Source organism: Oncorhynchus mykiss, chromosome 12 (genome assembly GCF_057628025.1).
Source record: "Oncorhynchus mykiss isolate SJ-2025 chromosome 12, ASM5762802v1, whole genome shotgun sequence".
NCBI lineage: Eukaryota > Metazoa > Chordata > Actinopteri > Salmoniformes > Salmonidae > Oncorhynchus > Oncorhynchus mykiss.
The window spans coordinates 16,820,743-16,840,881 of record NC_143033.1 but is presented as its reverse complement, the minus strand read 5'-3'; the positions used below and the strand labels follow the sequence as shown (position 1 = coordinate 16,840,881).

Genomic DNA, 20,139 nt, shown 5'->3' with positions numbered 1-20,139 from the left:
TGACCACATATACACCTTACACTCATTAATAAACACCTCCGCACTACTGACCACATATACACCTTACACTCATTAATAAACACCTCCGCACTACTGACCACATATACACCTTACACTCATTAATAAACACCACCGCACTACTGACCACATATACACCTTACACTCATTAATAAACACCACCGCACTACTGACCACATATACACCTTACACTCATTAATAAACACCACCTCACTACTGACCACATATACACCTTACACTCATTAATAAACACCACCTCACTACTGACCACACTTACACTCATTAATAAACACCACCGCACTACTGACCACATATACACCTTACACTCATTAATAAACACCACCACACTACTGACCACATATACACCTTACACTCATTAATAAACACCACCTCACTACTGACCACATATACACCTTACACTCATTAATAAACACCACCACACTACTGACCACATATACACCTTACACTCATTAATAAACACCACCGCACTACTGACCACATATACACCTTACACTCATTAATAAACACCACCTCACTACTGACCACATATACACCTTACACTCATTAATAAACACCACCTCACTACTGACCACACTTACACTCATTAATAAACACCACCGCACTACTGACCACATATACACCTTACACTCATTAATAAACACCACCACACTACTGACCACATATACACCTTACACTCATTAATAAACACCACCACACTACTGACCACATATACACCTTACACTCATTAATAAACACCACCACACTACTGACCACATATACACCTTACACTCATTAATAAACACCACCTCACTACTGACCACATATACACCTTACACTCATTAATAAACACCACCTCACTACTGACCACATATACACCTTACACTCATTAATAAACACCACCTCACTACTGACCACACTTACACTCATTAATAAACACCACCTCACTACTGACCACATATACACCTTACACTCATTAATAAACACCACCACACTACTGACCACATATACACCTTACACTCATTAATAAACACCACCACACTACTGACCACATATACACCTTACACTCATTAATAAACACCACCTCACTACTGACCACATATACACCTTACACTCATTAATAAACACCACCACACTACTGACCACATATACACCTTACACTCATTAATAAACACCACCGCACTACTGACCACATATACACCTTACACTCATTAATAAACACCACCTCACTACTGACCACATATACACCTTACACTCATTAATAAACACCACCTCACTACTGACCACACTTACACTCATTAATAAACACCACCGCACTACTGACCACATATACACCTTACACTCATTAATAAACACCACCGCACTACTGACCACATATACACCTTACACTCATTAATAAACACCACCGCACTACTGACCACATATACACCTTACACTCATTAATAAACACCACCTCACTACTGACCACATATACACCTTACACTCATTAATAAACACCACCTCACTACTGACCACACTTACACTCATTAATAAACACCACCGCACTACTGACCACATATACACCTTACACTCATTAATAAACACCACCACACTACTGACCACATATACACCTTACACTCATTAATAAACACCACCACACTACTGACCACATATACACCTTACACTCATTAATAAACACCACCACACTACTGACCACATATACACCTTACACTCATTAATAAACACCACCTCACTACTGACCACATATACACCTTACACTCATTAATAAACACCACCTCACTACTGACCACATATACACCTTACACTCATTAATAAACACCACCTCACTACTGACCACACTTACACTCATTAATAAACACCACCGCACTACTGACCACATATACACCTTACACTCATTAATAAACACCACCACACTACTGACCACATATACACCTTACACTCATTAATAAACACCACCACACTACTGACCACATATACACCTTACACTCATTAATAAACACCACCACCCTACTGACCACATATACACCTTACACTCATTAATAAACACCACCTCACTACTGACCACATATACACCTTACACTCATTAATAAACACCACCACACTACTGACCACATATACACCTTACACTCATTAATAAACACCACCGCACTACTGACCACATATACACCTTACACTCATTAATAAACACCACAACACTACTGACCACATATACACCTTACACTCATTAATAAACACCACCGCACTACTGACCACATATACACCTTACACTCATTAATAAACACCACCGCACTACTGACCACATATACACCTTACACTCATTAATAAACACCACCTCATTACTGACCACACTTACACTCATTAATAAACACCACCGCACTACTGACCACATATACACCTTACACTCATTAATAAACACCACCTCACTACTGACCACATATACACCTTACACTCATTAATAAACACCACCTCACTACTGACCACACTTACACTCATTAATAAACACCACCGCACTACTGACCACATATACACCTTACACTCATTAATAAACACCACCTCACTACTGACCACATATACACCTTACACTCATTAATAAACACCACCTCACTACTGACCACACTTACACTCATTAATAAACACCACCGCACTACTGACCACATATACACCTTACACTCATTAATAAACACCACCTCACTACTGACCACATATACACCTTACACTCATTAATAAACACCACCACACTACTGACCACATATACACCTTACACTCATTAATAAACACCACCGCACTACTGACCACATATACACCTTATACGCATTAATAAACACCACCTCACTACTGACCACATATACACCTTATACTCATTAATAAACACCACCTCATTACTGACCACATATACACCTTACACTCATTAATAAACACCACCGCACTACTGACCACATATACACACACTAATTAATAAACACCCCCTCACCACTGAACATATATACACACACAAATGAATAAACAAGTCCACCCCCCAAAAAACAAGGCAAAATCTTGAATTGCTTTATTGACTTTAAAAAAACATTTGATTCTATTTGGTACGAAGGGCTATTCTACAAAATTCTCCAAAGTGGGCTTGGTGGTCAGGTGTATGACTTAATAAAATGTATGTACACAGAAAACAAGTGTGCAATAAAAATCAAAAACCAAAGAACAGAATTATTTTCACAACGTCGAGGTGTGAGACAAGGCTGCAGTTTGAGTCCAAATCTTTTCAACATGTATATCAATGAATTAGCAGACATGTTGGTCCAGTCTCCAGCCCCAGGACTCACACTATTTGACACAGAGGTAAAATGCCTGCTATATGCTGAAGATTTGGTACTTCTTTCACCAACCAAAGAAGGTCTTCAACAGAACCTTAACATTCTAGAGCAATATTGCCATAAATTGGGCCCTGGCAGTAAATAAAAAAACAAAATGAAAATCATGATTTTCCTGAAAAAAAACAGGATGTCAGAAACAGAAATATAAATTTGTCCTGAACAACAATAATTGAACACACAAAAAATGACTCGTACCTTGGTCTGACCATATCTGCATCGGGAGACTTTAATATGGCAGTGAATGCATTCAAAGAAAAAGCAGACACAGCGCATTGTACGCAATAAAAATGAAATGATTCAAAATCAACATCCCAATTAGAATGTGGACCAAAATATTTGACAGTGTAATCCTACCAATAGCTCTTTATGGAAGTGAGGTTTGGGGCCCACTCAATAAACTGGACTTTACAATGTGGGACAAACATCCAATTGAATCCCTACATGCAGAATTCTGTCTGAAAATTCTACAAGTCCAGAGAAATACACCAACTAATGCGTGTCGGGCAGAACTGGGCCTCTTTCCAGTGGTAATGAAAATACAGAAAATATCAATTTTTTTGGTTCTATCTAAATTCAAGTCCAAATTCAAGTCTGCAATTTAAAAGCACTTCAAACCCAAACTGATCCACAAAGAATTTGAAAACATCCCCGATGTTGATAAACTCCCATATCAACTGGGTGAAATACCACAGTGTGCCATCACAGCAGCAATATTTATGACCTGTTGCCACAAGAAAAGGGCAACCAGTGAAGAACAAACACCATTGTAAATACAACCCATATTTATGTTTATTTTCCATTTTGTACATTTTGTAATCATTTGCACATCGTTACAACACTGTATACATACACAAATGACATCTGTAATGTCTTTATTCTTTTGGAACTTCTATGAGTGTAATGTTTACTGTTCATTTCACTTTTGTATATTATTCTACTTCACTTGCTTTGGCAATGTTAACACATGTTTCCCATGCCAATAAAACCCATTGAATTGAATAGATAGACTACTACCACTAACCTTTATACATGGTTAGAGAGAGAGGGTACTTCAGGCCGAGCTGGTCATCTTTGAAAGAGTCCACAAAGTCCTCCAGCATCTGCAGACCATGACTGTTTCCACGATGACACTTCCTGACAAAGATGGAGTCCATAACAGGCAGCTGGTAGCGTTGGGTCACAAAGCCATTACACAAGCTGTCTGGAGAGAGAGGAAGAGATTCTGTTAATTCATGTCTTGAAAGTAGAGGTTGACCGATTAAAATCGGAATGGCTGAATAATTAGGGCCGATTCCAAGTTTTCATAATCGGAAATCGGTATTTTTGGACACCGATTTTGCCAATTTTTTTTTTAAATTTACGCCTTTATTTAATCTTTATTTAACTAGGCAAGTCAGTTAAGAACACATTCTTATTTTCAATGACGGCCTAGCAACGGTGGTTTAACTGCCTTGTTCAGGGGCAGAACGACAGATTTATACCTTGTCAGCTCGGGGGATACAATCTTGCAACCTTACAGTTAACTAGTCCAACGCAATAACGACCGTTGCACTCCACAGGGAGACTGACTGCCTGTTACGCGAATGCAGTAAGCCAAGGTAAGTTGCTAGCTAGCATTCAATTTCTTATAAAAAACAATCAATCATAATGACTAGTTAATTACACATGGTTGATGGTATTACTAGATATTATCTAGCGTGTCCTGCGTTGCGTATATTCTGACTAGGCATACAAGCATACAAGTATCTGACTGAGCGGTGGTAGGCAGAAGCAGGCGCGAAACATTCATTCAAACAGCACTTTCGTGCCTTTTGCCAGCAGCTCTTCGTTGTACATCATGCATTGCGCTGTTTATGACTTCAAACCTATCAACTCCCAAGATGAGGCTGGTGTAACCGAAGTGAAATGGCTGGCTAGTTAGCGCGCACTAATAGTGTTTCAAACGTCACTCGCTCTGAGCCTTGGGGTGGTTGTTTCCCTTGCTCTGCATGGGTAACGCTGCTTCGAGGGTGGCTGTTGTCGTTGTGTTCCTGGTTCGAGCCCAGGGAGGAGCGAGGAGAGGGACAGAAGCTATACTGTTACACTGGCAATACTGAAGTGCCTATAAGAACATCCAATAGTCAAAAGTTAATGAAATACAAAAGGTATAGAGGGAAATAGTCCTATAATTCCTATAATAACTACAACCTAAAACTTCTTACCTGGGAATATTGAAGACTCGTGTTAAAAGGAACCACCAGCTTTCATATGTTCTCATGTTCTGAGCAAGGAACTGAAATGTTAGCTTTCTTACATTGCACATATTGCACTTTTACTTTCTTCTCCAACACTTTGTTTTTACATTATTTAAACCAAATTGAACATGTTTCATTATTTATTTGAGGCTAAATTGATTTTATTGGTGTATTATATTAAGTTAAAATAAGTGTTAATTCAGTATTGTTGTAATTGTCATTATTACAAATAAATCGGTATCGGCTTTTTTGGTTCTCCAATATCCGGTATCGGTGTTGAAAAATCATAAATCGGTCAACCTCTACTTGAAAGTATGCTATAATTGATTGAGACATGATTGACTAATTCTATGTATAAAGTCTGTCATTATAGTAATCATCTTCAGGAGGTTAAGGGTCACAGACAGCCTTGTGTAAGTTAAGGGTACTGTCCAGTGCCAACTCTCCAGCTAACTTCACCTATCAAATAAGACCAGTATGGTTTGAAACCAAAGATGACCGCTACCAGTGACAGTTTGACCAGACAAAAACCTTTGGGTTTGACAGAGTAGAAACCGACAGCGTGTCCATCCTTCCAAAGGAGCTTGGCGAAGTGGTTCTGTCCGTGGCACAGGAAGGGCACCTCAGGTTTGTCTATCTCACCCACGCGGTACACGATACGGTTCAGAATGTACAGGACGATCCTCTCACCAAGACTCCTCACCTGGGACACACACACAGATAAAGACTGTCACTTAATGAAATGTTAAGGTAACACACACACAACTCTCCTTTGAAGTTTTTACATGAAACACACTGAACACACTTTCCTCTCTGCTCAATTGACATGCACTCTAGTAGGACATAGTACCTTGGCTCAGTACATGGCATAAGTAGTCTTTCACCTCCTACGTAAATGTTGGAAGTGACAGCTCTGTAGCTTTGCCAAACAGAAACTGACATTTAACTGTGGGTTTGGATCATGACCCTGAACACTGCGCCTAGTTTTCTACCACCGTAACACACTTCCCACCAGTATGTATGTGTGTCTGTCTGTACATGTGCACGCTGTGTGTTTCTCTATTGTTCGATGCTAATCAGAACCATTTGCTGGGCAAACTGACAGAAACACACACACGCAACACATGCAGAGGTTGAGATTCTGTTCAAAACAATGTCATTATGCATTTCATTGGGTTGATAAACATGCCAGGTTAGTTTGTGTCTGTGTGCTCTCAGTCATGTTGTTGTAGGATCCTGTGTGTCCTCCCTCATATCCCATCAGACTGAGCCTCTCCTCACACCAGATAGACAAACCCAATATCCTACCTCTACAGAGTCAGTTTGTGACACCTTGTGTTTGTGTGTTTCAATGTGCTAGCTTTATGTTTCTCGATGTGTCAACTCAACAATCATCTCGTGTTGTATGTATTGCAGTTTGTGAACCTTGAGGAGGCCAGTTCTGGAGGGGTCGGAGGTTCTGAGGATGTCCTCGACAGACCACCACTGACCCGCCAGAAACAAAGCTACCGCTGGAGAGAGAGAGAGAGAGACAGAGAATTAGAGTTAGATGAGTATGACATCTGGTTAGAATCCAAACGTGTCTCTGTAAAATATAAACCCCCAGACATTATGAAACTTTTCGATCTGATGTGTGTAAACTTGTAGCTTTAAATAAAATAGCTTACATCCATCTATGTGGTGGAAACGACCAGCTTACACTGACTGTATCAACGGACAGACAAGAGGCTAGAAACTCGTTCTGTGCTGAGGGAGGGATGTACCTGTGAGCTGGTCCTCTGGGGCGAACAGGGCCAGAATCTTATGCTTCAGGTCTCCTCCATAGATGGGAACAAAACCAACGTTACACAGACTGATACAGATCTGAGGGAGAGCCAGAGAGACATGGGGTTAGAGTCAATTAAACCAACCATGCATGTAGTACTGTAGGTGTGTTTGTGTGACTACCATTCTGTGGCTGGTCAGGGTAAAGCTCTCGGCCTTGTCGGGGATGATGTATCGTAGCTGGGTCATGTAGCCCTCTGCTGCCTGCTCCTCCTCCTCATGTCTCACTGATCCCAACACGTCCACAGGGAACTCCATCCCTACAGGGCAGGGGTCACATGTCAGTGGTCAGTGTCACTCAACATGCCAAACAAAATACACAAGTCTATCACGTCTATCACTAACACACAGGGAATGATTCCTTTTGCACAAGCAAAACTTGGTACCTGTATTCTGTTTTCCTCTAGGCCCAATGCCTTGTCCTCATCATACCCAAAATAAACCCAATCAATCCAAATGGAATCACACAATGTCCAATCAGACAAGGACTGCACAATAAAAAAAAAAGCTTTTCTGATGTTACTATGAAATCAACACTTCAGTGACACTTCCAATGCTGCCCTCCCTGAAAGAAACAAACTGACTTATAGAACACCTATGGGTGTCTTAAATTCACAGTGAGCCAGAGTGTGTTCAGAGCTTGGTTAGATTGTCCCGTTTGTAATGTCAGAGCAGCTCTTGGAGCATTGGGTTCATCTGAGCATTTTGACCTCATAACGACAGTCAAGCATCCAGGCTAAGTGGCTAAAAGTTGGCTAGCTTACTAGCATTTCCAGACACAAATGAGAAAACACCTCACTCTGACCATTTTACTCACCCTAGCAGAGCAAGATGGGAGGTTATGTTATTTAGAGCATTGGTGACCAACTGTGCTGCTGACTGACGTTTTGGAAACGTTTACTGCCACCGGTCATATTCAGGGTACTGCACATTTGTAAATGCATCTATTATTCTGAGCTCTGGCACACTCCGATGAGAGTGCTCTGAAAATCAGAGTAGATAGCCAGAGTGAATTTACAAACGCACCCTACATATAAAACCCTCAACATGGACTACAAATAGGACATGCCACTTCCATCCGTGGTCCTCCGTAGCTCAATCGGTAGAGCACGGCACTTGTGGGTCGATACCCGGGACCACCCATTATAAAAATTTATGCACGTATGACTGTAAGTAAGTCACTTTGGATAAAAGCGTCTGCTAAATGTCATATGCAGTGTATTCGGAACCTATTCAGACTGTGATTTTATCCACATTTTTCTTCTAAAATGTATTAAAATGTTTTTTTCCCCCCTCAATCTACACACAATACCCCGTAATGACAAAGCAAACACATGGTTTGTAGACATTTTTGCAAATGTATTAAAAATAACAAACTGAAATATCACATTTTATAAGTATTCAGACCCTTTACTCAGTACTTTGTTGAAGCACCTTTGGCAGTGATTACAGCCTTGAGTCTTCTTGGGTATGAGGATACAAACTTGGCAAACCTGTATTTGGGGGGTTTCTCCCATTCTTCTCTGCAAATCCTCTCAAGCTCTGTCAGGTTAGATGGGGAGCATTGCTGCACAGCTATTTTCAGGTCTCTCCAGAGATGTTAGATTGGGTTCAAGTCTGGGCTCTGGCTGGGCCACTCAAGGACATTCAGAAACTTTTCCCGAAGCCACTCCTGCATTCTCTTCGATGTGTGTTTAGGGTCGGTGTCCTGTTGGAAGGTGAACCTTTGCCCCAGTCTAAGGTCCTGAGCTCGCTGGAGCAGGTTTTCAATGTCTCTGTACTTTCCTCTGTTCATCTTTGCCTCGATCCTGACTAGTCTCTGAGTCGCTGCTGCTGTAAAACATACCCACAGCATGATGATGCCACCACCATGCATCACTGTAGGGATGGTGCCAGGTTTCTTCCAGACCTGACACTTGGCATTCAGGCCAAAGAGTTCAATCTTGGTTTCATCAGACCAGAGAATAATGTTTCTCATTGTCAGAGTCCTTTAGGTGCCTCTTGGCAAACTCCAAGCAGGAGTGCCTTTTAATTATGTTTTTATAAAAAGGTACTCCTCCCCACATCTGTGCCTCAAAACAATCCTGTCTCTGAGCTCTACGGACAATTCTTTCGACCTCATGGCTTGGTTTTTGCTCTGGCATGCACTATCAACTGTGGGACCTTATATAGACAGGTGTGTGCCTTTCCAAATCATGTCCAATCAATTGAATTTACCACAGGTGGACTCCAATCAATTTGTAGAAACATCTCAACGATGATCAAATGGAAAAGACCGGGCTCTGGCTAGGCTACTCAAGGACATTCAGAGACTTGTCCCAAAGCCACTCCTGTGTTGTCTTGGCAGTGTGCTTAGGGTCGTTGTCATGTTGGAAGGTGAACCTTCACCCCAGTCTGAGGTCCTGAGCGCTCTGGAGCAGGTTTTCATCAAGGATCTCTCTGTACTTTGCTCCATTGATCTTTCCCTCGATCCTGACTAGTCTATTCCTCCAGGGGGTTAGAGATGGGGCCTGGTGGGTTAGAAAGCAGACTAACTGCTTCTCGCTCTCTGAATGAGTCTCCAAACCGGCAGTTGGGGAGGATTAAAATTAGAGAGAAGACTTGACTATCTACTGCCAATGTGCCCTTAAGCAAGTGTTGCTCTGCGGCTCACCCAGTGCTCTGTGTAAGTGACAGGAGCTAGAATATGGGACGTTGGTGGTAACCATAGTAATAGATAAATGTTCTCTCGGAAAACAGATCTTTTGGATGTTACTGTGCTTCATGACATTACTGTGTAAACGTTAGTTACTTTGGGTGAGTGTCTTTTTCCCTATAGGCCGACTTGAGGCAGCCTTGAGCCCCCACTACCTTTCTAGGGCCCTAATAAAATCTGCGATGCGGGGAACGTGGACGTAATCATGCAATACAGACATTAAAATGGAATTCAACAATATTCATAATTGCATTGAACTTAGTAGGGAATCAACTAAAAGTATTTAAAATTACATTTTGAATGATTCTGTACACTATACTTTCTTGTTTTGTCACAAACTGAAATTAGACAAATCAGAATTTTAGCAACCAGGAAATGACAGAGCGATATCTGCATAGTGCATCTAACTACAAAAAGTAGCCTATGCTTACCTGTCAGAATGATAGGATTATTTGCATCAGTCCAATGGGTATTTGTTTTGCAAATTCTACCATCACCTGTGCACTACAAAAACACTGCTAAACTACAGCCTTTTGCTGGTGCACACCGGAATTAAAATGGGTACTACACACAGACCTCAAAATTGGTTTCCTGATGTGGTTTAAAGGGATAAGTCTGTATTTTGGGTAATTCTCTACTTACCCAGAGTCAGACGGACTCATGGATACCATTTTTATGTCTCATCATGCAGTTTGAAGGAAGTTGAAAAAGGTAGCATATTGTTATCTTAGCTGGAAGTCTGTGGGTATCTACTTGCCAGCTCCCCTCAAAAGCAGGGAAAAAGACCTAACTACTAAAAAGCTGGGTGGTTAGCACTTGGTACTCACGGGTATTCTTTACAAGTATATATGAAATTAGAATATTTTGATTATAGTTGTTGGAAAAACATTTATTTTTGGAACTATTTTCTCAGAACTAAGCATTTCATTAATGCAATGTGATAGCTGGCACAAGGATAGGCTGTGCGCGAGTGTCAACATAGCTGGACAGTTTTGAATGAGTTTGCTAGATATCAAGTAAGCAAAGTTTGAGAGGAATACATCAATGATAAACCCCACAGAAGAAGAGTTAAGACTGCCATTGGTTATCCAAAGCAATATTTTTAACCTTGCAGCCGTGACTTTCAAACTTCAAGATTTCCACCGATCTAATGTCCATTGCTTGTGTTTCTTGGCCCAAGCAAGTCTCTTCTTACTCTTCGTCCTTTAGTAGTGGTTTCTTTGCACAATTTGACCATGGCCTGATTCACGCAGTCTCCTCTAAACAGTTGATGTTGAGATGTGTCTGTTACTTGAACTCTGTGAAGCATTTATTTGGGCTGCAATTTCTGAGGCTGGTAACTCTAATGAGTTTATCCTCTGCAGCAGAGTTAACGCTGGGTCTTCCTTTCTAGTGGTGGTCCTCATGAGAGCCAGTTTCATCATAGCGATCGATGGTTTTAGCGACTGCACTTGAAGTTTAAAGTTCTTGACATTTTCCAGATTAAGACATGAAGCTCAGTCAAAGTAATGATGGACTGTCGTTTCTCTTTGCTTATTTGAGCTGTTCTTGCCATAACCCTATTTGATAAAAGACCAAGTCAATATTATCTTCTGTATACAACCCTTACCTTGTCACAACATCAACTGATTGGCTCAAACGCATTTTAGGAAATAAATTCCACAAATTAACAAGGCACACCTGTTAATTGAAATGCATTCCAGGTGACTACCTCACGAAGCTGGTTGAGAGAATGTCAAGAGTGTGCAAAGCTGTCAAGGCAAAGGGTGGCTATTTGAAGAATCTCAAATATATTTAGATTTATTTAACACTTTTGGGGTTACTACATGATTCTGTGTGTGTTATTTCATAGTTGATGTCTTCACTATCATTCCACAATGTAGAAAATAGTCAAATGAAAGAAAAACCCTTAAATGAGTTGGTGTGTCTAAACTTTTGACTGGTACTGGAACTCAGTAAAATCTTTGAAATTGTTGCGTTTATATTTTTTATTCAGTGAAGTTTGCTCAGAGTTTTTTTTTTTACCCAGAGACTATTATGAGAGTATAAAATTAACAAGCCAAGATGGGATGTTTCCTGTGGGATATAGCAGTCCCATCAATGGGCATTCAATGCACACCAGCACAAAGTGCAATGGGGGAAAGATGATAATATAACATTATCTGATGATTGAATTGTAGCTAGCTTTTCTCATGATAATATGTGATAGCCTGTCCACGAGAAAATGTACAGGCCTATCATCCGTTACATCTTTCTGAATGCTCAAATCCTAAGAATAGCAGGAGTACAACAAAATGACTAACAATGCTCTAAAAACTATGCTCTGTTCTTTTTTCATTATTCAAAATTGAGCGGTGCCATTATTTGTCTTTATTCAGCTTCATTCAACTACTTTCCTAAATAATTTTACAATTTCCACATGCTTGAGAAACAAATAAATTGACTTGACTTAGTGTTAGCTATGTAATAGATAACAGCATGCCACTAAAACAGAACAGCTATTATGACCTTCAAGTGTGTTCTCCTTTGTTTATTTCAAATGAATAAACATTTCCTGGTCCCCTTTTCCGTTATTTCTCACACAGGTTGAGATGGGAGACGTGCCTGCTGTGGACAGTCCACAAGGAAGGGACTCCATGTCTGCTGGAGTAAAAATCACATTCAGAACCAGAATAGAGGACAAGCCTCAGCCGTTGCTGGCAGGTACTCAAAATATGCCATCAATGTTCTGGTTTACACTTGTTGTCACGGGATGCAATCCTTGGCCTATCTAGACAGATATTCATGAGTCTGGTCAACATGTTCTGTCATATTGGGATGGTAATGCAATCATTGGGCCTGTCCAGACATCTATACTAACAAAAGGACAGGTAGCCTAATTGCCACTCCAGGATAGTTTGCTTAAGGGGGGGGGGGGGGGGGGGGGGGGGGGGTCTTTGGGGGATGGTGTTTCCTTTCAAGTGATTTTAAGAGTGAAAACCAGAAAAAAAAACTGGGGGAAACAGATACCTGGAAAAACAAAACAAAACAGTAAGGACGAATTTTGGAAAAAATGAAAGGGAATCAGGGGGAAAAAAAAGAATAGTGTCCTACCTTCCCTGCAGCTAGCTAGCTGTCTAGCTCTGCACTCTATCCCCCAAGCTCTTTTCTTCATCAGAATCATTTGGTTGCAACCAGTTTGAGCTGGCATGTGTCACTACTGCCTATTGCCTTGGAGGGCTCAGCGCCCCGCCTATATGATCCAAGTTTGAGGTAAACATGTCGATCTTGCACAAGGACACACAAACAACCCAACACCCACATCAGAAACACCAAACAACCCCACATTCACTCTCTCTAAACAGCGCCCCACCCACAGAACATTACCATGGCATTCCAGCCTGGAAATTCCAGACCTTTGCTGTATGTTCAGTTAGGGCAGGTTAACACCCCGGCCTGTGGTCCACTAGAACAGGGTGGAGGAGGGGTGTTAAAACCTGCCGTGTGTTCCTTTAGGTGTCCCCATGCTTCACATCTGACACAGTTTGTGCATATATTATGATGCCACTGATATTTTTGTTAATTTTGATCTCCGGTAAGGATATTTGTCATTTCTCTTCAGCTGTTCGTGCACACTATTTTTTCCCAAGGCAAACCAAATTTTGGTACCTGAAGTCTAATCCTCTTCATCAAATCAAAGTGTATTTGTCACGTGCGCCAATCTTACAGTGAAATGCTTACTTACAGGCTCTAACCAATGGTGCGGGAAAAAAAGGTATGTGTGTAGGTAAGTAAAGAAATAAAACAGTTGACATTTGAAAAAAAGAGTAGCTAGGCTATTTACAGACACCTGTTTGTCAGGCTTATTGAGGTAGTATGTACATGTGGGTATTGTTAAAGTGACTATGCATATATGATGAACAGAGAGTAGGAGAAGTGTAAAAAGAGGGGTTGGCGGGTGGTGGGACACAATGCAGATAGCCCGGTTAGCCAATGTGCGGGGAGCACTGGTTGGTCAGGCCAATTTAGGTAGTATGTACATGAATGTATAGTTAAAGTGACTATGCATATATGATAAAGAGAGAGTAGCAGCAGCGTAAGAGATGGGTTGGAGGGGTACACATGCAAATAGTCCGGGTAGCCATTTGGTTACCTGCTCAGGAGTCTTATGGCTTGGGGGTAAAAACTGTTGAGAAGTCTTTTTGTCCTAGACTTGGCACTCCGGTACTGCTTGCCATGTGGTAGTAGAGAGAACAGTCTATGACTGGGGTGACTGGGGTCTTTGACAATTTTTAGGGCCTTCCTCTGACACCGCCTGGTGTAGAGGTCCTGGTGGCAGGCAGCTTGGCCCCAGTGATGTACTGGGCCGTACGCACTACCCTCTGAAGTGCCTTGCGATCGGAGGCCGAGCAATTGCCGTACCAGGCAGTGATGTAAGCAGTCAGGATGCTCTCGATGTTGCAGCTGTAGAACCTTTTGAGGATCTCAGGACCCATGCCAAATCTTTTTAGTTTCCTGTGGGGGAATAGGCTTTGTTCGGCCCTCTTCACGACTGTCTCGTTCATTGGTCAACAGTACTTCCATGAAGTAAGTGTTTGTCGTCATTCAACGAGAGGACTGCAAATGTTTTCACTTGAGAAATAATGCACCAAACATCTTATTTCGAAGTAAAATTGCACGACTGAGCTCCTTGGCAAAACCCTCAAAACTGTCATGAATAGTCGGAATGAATTATCTTAGATTAATTCCGACTATTTTGAGGAAGTATATACAGGCTACAACGTCTCAAGACGGACAAACCGTACTACTGTGTTTTTTTTCTTTTAAGGGTGTATACGTTCGGTTCAGTAACAGAGTTGGGCTTGGCACCAGCCGAACCAAAACATGCAGAAGCCTTTAGGCCAGGGTGGCGGTGTGGTGTTAACACCTGCCCTACTGACATTTTGTGTTGCTCCTGGTTTCTACCATGTTACACACTACTGTCACACCAGCGAAATGGGAGTTAGGCAGAGTTTATATCCCTCTTGTTAACTATAGTAGGTTCTTCTTTTCTCAATATGTTGAGGAAAACCTACCGTTGTTCTTGTATGGAGCTGGACGCCAAAATGGGGAAGAACTGTGTGTAAGTGATTGTATGCAGTGTAGTATGTGAACTCATATGAGACTTTCATCTTCATATCAGCAGAGACCAAAATAACACCACACTAATGACACGAAAACAGCCAATCCAAATTGGCCATCAGGAACATCCAAATAGAAATAAAAGCTCAGAGTATGCCTATCAAATGCACAAACTGTACATACATTGCCTTCGGAAAGTATTCAGACCCCTTAACTTTTTGTTACGTTACAGCCTAAGTCTAAAATTGATGAAATGAACAAAAAACATCCTCTGCAATCCACACACAATACCCCATAACAACAAAGCAAAAACAGGTTGAGAAATGTTACGCAAATGTATAAAAAATGCTAAATCTGAAATACCTTATTTACATAAGTATTCAGACCCTTTGATATGAGACACGAAATTGAGCTCAGGTGCATTCTGTTCCCATTGATCATCCTTGAGACGTTTCTACAACTTGATCGGAGTCCATCTGTGTTAACTTAAATTGGACATGATTTGGAAAGGCACACCTGTCTATATAAAAAGGGTCCCACAGTTGACAGTGCATGTCAGAGCAAAATCCAAGCCATGAGGTGGAAGGAATTGTTCATAGAGCTCCAAGAGAGGATTGTGTTGAGGCACAGATCTGGGGACGGGCTTCCAGCATTCTTAAATGGAAGAAATGTGTAAACACCAAGACTCTTCGTAGAGCTGGAAGCCCAGCCAAACTGATCAATCGGGGGAGAAGGGCCTTGGTCAGGGAGGTGACCAACAAGCCGATGGTCAACACTCTGACAGCACTCTAGAGTTCCCCTGTGGAGATGGGAGAACCTTCCAGGAGGACAACAATCTCTTGAACTCTCTACCAAATAAGGCCTTTATGGTAGAGTGGCCACTCCTCAGTAAAAGCCACACGACAGCCCGCTTGGAGTTTGCCAAAAGGCACCTAAAGGACACTCAGACCATGTGAAACAAGATTCTGTGGTCAAACTGAAACCAAAATTGAACCGTTTGGCCTGAATGCCCAGCATCACATCTGAAGGAAACCTGGAACCATCCCTACGGTGTAGCATGGGTGGCAGCATCATGCTGTGGGGATGTTTTTCAGCGGCAGTGACTGGGAGACTCGTCAGGGTCGAGGCAAAGCTGAATGGAGCAAAGTACAGAAAGATCCTTTATGAAAACCTGCTCCAGAGCGCTCAGGACCTGACTGGGGCAAAGGTTGACCTTCCAACAGGACAATGACCCACAGCAACGACAACACAGGAGTGGCTTCACGACAAGCTTCCTAATGTCCTTGAGTGGCCCAGCCATGAGCCCGGACTTGAACCTGATCGAACATCTCTGAAGAGACCTGAAAATAGCTATGCAGCGACGCTCCCCATCCAACCTGACAGAGCTTGAGCAGATCTGCAGAGAAAAATGGGAGAAACTCCCCAAATACATGTGTGCCAAGCTTTTAGCATCCTACCCAAGAAGACTCGAGGCTGTAATCACTGCCAAAGGTGCTTTAACAAAGTACTGAGTAAAGGGTCTGAATACTTGCGTTTTTTTTAAATGTATTTTTTTTAATATATATACATTTGTAAACATTTATAAAAACCTGTTTTTGCTTTTTCATTATGGGGTATTGTGTGTAGATTGATGAGAAAAACTTTAATCAATTTTAAAATAAGGCTGTAACCTAACAAAATGTGTGTGTGGGGGGGGGGGGGGGGGGGGGGGAATCAGGGGGTCTGAATACTTTCCGAAGGCACTGTACCCGCTGTAGTTAACCCTTGGCTCACACTACGTGTGTGTGTGTGTCCGGCTGTACATGCGTGTGTGCGCGTGTAGCATACAGTTGAAGTCGGAAGTTTACATACCTTTGCCAAATACATTTAAACTCAGTTTTTCACAATTCCTGACATTTAATCCTAGTAAAAATTCCCTGTTTTAAGTCAGTTAGGATCATCCCTTTATTTTAATAATGTGAAATGTCAGAATATTTGTAGAGAGAATTATTTATTTCAGCTTTTATTTCTTTCATCACATTCCCAGTGGGTCAGAAGTGTACATACACTCAATTAGCATTTGATAGCATTGCCTTCAAATTGTTTAACTTGGGTCAAACGTTTTGGGTAGCCTTCCACAAGCTGCCCACAATAAGTTGGGTGAATTTTGGCCCATTCCTCCTGACAGAGCTGGTGTAACTGAGTCAGGTTTGTAGGCTGTGGTGTCCCATGGTGTTTATACTTGCATACTATTGTTTGTACAGATGAATGTGGTACCTTCAGGCGTTTGAAAATAGGCCTTGAAATACATCCACAGCTACACCTTCAATTGACTCAAATTATGTGAATTAGCCTATCAGAAGCTTCTAAAGCCATGACATAATTTTTTGGCATTTTCCAAGCTGTTTAAAGGCACAGTCAACTTAGTGTATGTAAACTTCTGACCCACTGGAATTGTGATACAGTGAATTATAAGTGAAATAATCTGACTGTAAACAATTGTTGGAAAAATTACTTGTGTCATGCACAAAGTAGATGTCCTAACCGTCTTGCCAAAGCTCTAGTTTGTTAACAAGAAATTTGTGGAGTGGTTGAAAAACGAGTTTTAATGACTCCAACCAAAGTGTATGTAAACTTCCCAACATAAACTGTACATTACCTAATGATGGTAATAGTAATAGGGGTAGTGCAGGAAACAGACACCCAATCGGGGCCTCAGAGCTGGCTCCTAGGTACGTATACAATGTGTGATGTCACAGCAGATGTAGGATTACCCACCACAGTAAATACTGTGTGTGTGCACTCAGACAGGCAAATGTGGAGGTGCAAAATCAAGGAGCAATTTAGCTTGTTTCAATATACACACATATACAGAGTTATAGAATAAAATATGCTTGCTGTAACATAATGGATTGCTTTCCATACATATTCTCACACACCCCTTCTCTGGGAGATAGATAGCTGATAACAGTGTGTTTTCAATCAATCATGTTTTTAATTTTATTTAATATTTATTTAACCGTCATGTCTGACGAAGCGTAATATTCTTCATCCAAACCTTTACCCTCTATTCCCCCGCTGGTCTCTACTCTACCCCACATACAGCCTCCTCTGGCTGGGTAGTGGTAGGGCCAGCTCAACCCTATGGGTCTTCCCTCTACCCCACATACAGCCTCCTCTGCCTGGGTAGTGGTAGGGCCAACTCAACCCTATGGGTCTTCCCTCTACCCCACATACAGCCTCCTCTGGGTGGGTAGTGGTAGGGCCAGCTCAACCCCACATACAGCCTCCTCTGGCTGGGTAGTGGTAGGGCCAGCTCAACCCTATGGGTCTCCCCTCTACCCCACATACAGCCTCCTCTGGCTGGGTAGTGGTAGGGCCAGCTCAACCCTATGGGTCTCCCCTCTACCCCACATACAGCCTCCTCTGGCTGGGTAGTGGTAGGGCCAGCTCAACCCCACATACAGCCTCCTCTGGCTGGGTAGTGGTAGGGCCAGCTCAACCCTATGGGTCTTCCCTCTACCCCACATACAGCCTCCTCTGGCTGGGTAGTGGTAGGGCCAGCTCAACCACACATACAGCCTCCTCTGGCTGGGTAGTGGTAGGGCCAGCTCAACCCTATGGGTCTCCCCTCTACCCCACATACAGCCTCCTCTGGCTGGGTAGTGGTAGGGCCAGCTCAACCCTATGGGTCTCCCCTCTACCCCACATACAGCCTCCTCTGGCTGGGTAGTGGTAGGGCCAGCTCAACCCTATGGGTCTTCCCTCTACCCCACATACAGCCTCCTCTGGCTGGGTAGTGGTAGGGCCAGCTCAACCCCACATACAGCCTCCTCTGGCTGGGTAGTGGTAGGGCCAGCTCAACCCTATGGGTCTTCCCTCCCACCCATAGAGACTCTGGGCTATAGTTAAAATATTACATAGATATAAGCAACATACTAATGTGTTTGTCTGTTCTGACCGCCGGGGGGGGGGGGGGGGGGATATTGCTACACCACTGTAACCTACTGTGAACTACCGCAAACAGTGCAACGAAGTAAACAATATATTAATATCAAGAAATAAGATGGTCTTGTCGAGGTCCTTGTTAAATAAATGTTTTAAAAAGTCGAACTTAATAATGCACAAACACATCAACTGTACGATCTCTAATAAAGTAGGTTACATGTGCAAGAGTAGAAGGGGGCGTGGTGGTATAGGGCATACTCAGCAAAAACTTGCCACTACATATATCGAAGTTCATCAAGCAAACACTATGCGAAATGCAATATTGCCTAGTAACCCAGGTGAAGTGAACAATAACTTTGTATAAAATGTTAAGAGATTCCTCATTCCCCACAGCACACCTCACCCTGATACTCAAGATTTCATTCCCAAATTCCTGACCGTGCTCTTGGATGCCGCGGCTAGTGAAAACACAGGCCCTATCCAAACATATTTGACCAAACAAATGTTTAACATAAACAACACCTACATGTATATAAAAGAGAATGTAAGCTGTTCTTCGCGAGCCTTCCTGTAATCCTGTCCAAAGTGATGCTTACTCATCAGCAGGGCCGAACCAGCGCCAGCACCGAACATCCATCCCACGCAGCGTGTTTCAGGGCTCCAAGCACTCCGGCAATCTCCAATATAAAATACACTGTGCACGTGAAATGATAGGAAACTCACCTAATCCTGTTGATGACACGTAGGCTGTTTCTTTGACTTCTTTTGGATAAACTATAGGTTTTATTTCTTGAATGTTTTCAAAAGCACACAAGCCTCCGTTGCTAGCTTGTCCTAGCCTGTTAACACTGCGTACGCTCTCAGTGGTGTGTGCATTGCCTGCTGGGACAGAGAGAATTTGCCAGATCGCGCAAGGCAAACGTTCTACCAACATAACCAACCAGGGACCACAGTAAGACAGGCCTACTCAAATATT

The 20,139-nt window shown here is 42.2% G+C and overlaps 1 protein-coding gene across 1 annotated transcript in view; it reads right to left on the bottom strand.

The window, feature by feature from the left end:
- The window catches only part of fam169ab (family with sequence similarity 169 member Ab), a 40,691-nt gene extending 20,608 nt beyond the window's left edge, over nt 1–20,083 (bottom strand). The window contains exons 1-6 of the mRNA XM_021622773.3: nt 19,887–20,083; nt 7,565–7,701; nt 7,381–7,480; nt 7,043–7,128; nt 6,149–6,320; nt 4,405–4,584 (exon numbers count right to left, since the gene is read on the bottom strand). Of these exons, the coding sequence (XP_021478448.3) occupies nt 4,405–4,584; nt 6,149–6,320; nt 7,043–7,128; nt 7,381–7,480; nt 7,565–7,699 (673 nt within the window). The 5' untranslated portion in view covers nt 7,700–7,701; nt 19,887–20,083. The remainder of the gene's footprint in view (nt 1–4,404; nt 4,585–6,148; nt 6,321–7,042; nt 7,129–7,380; nt 7,481–7,564; nt 7,702–19,886) is intronic.
- Nucleotides 20,084–20,139: the final 56 nt, after the last annotated feature.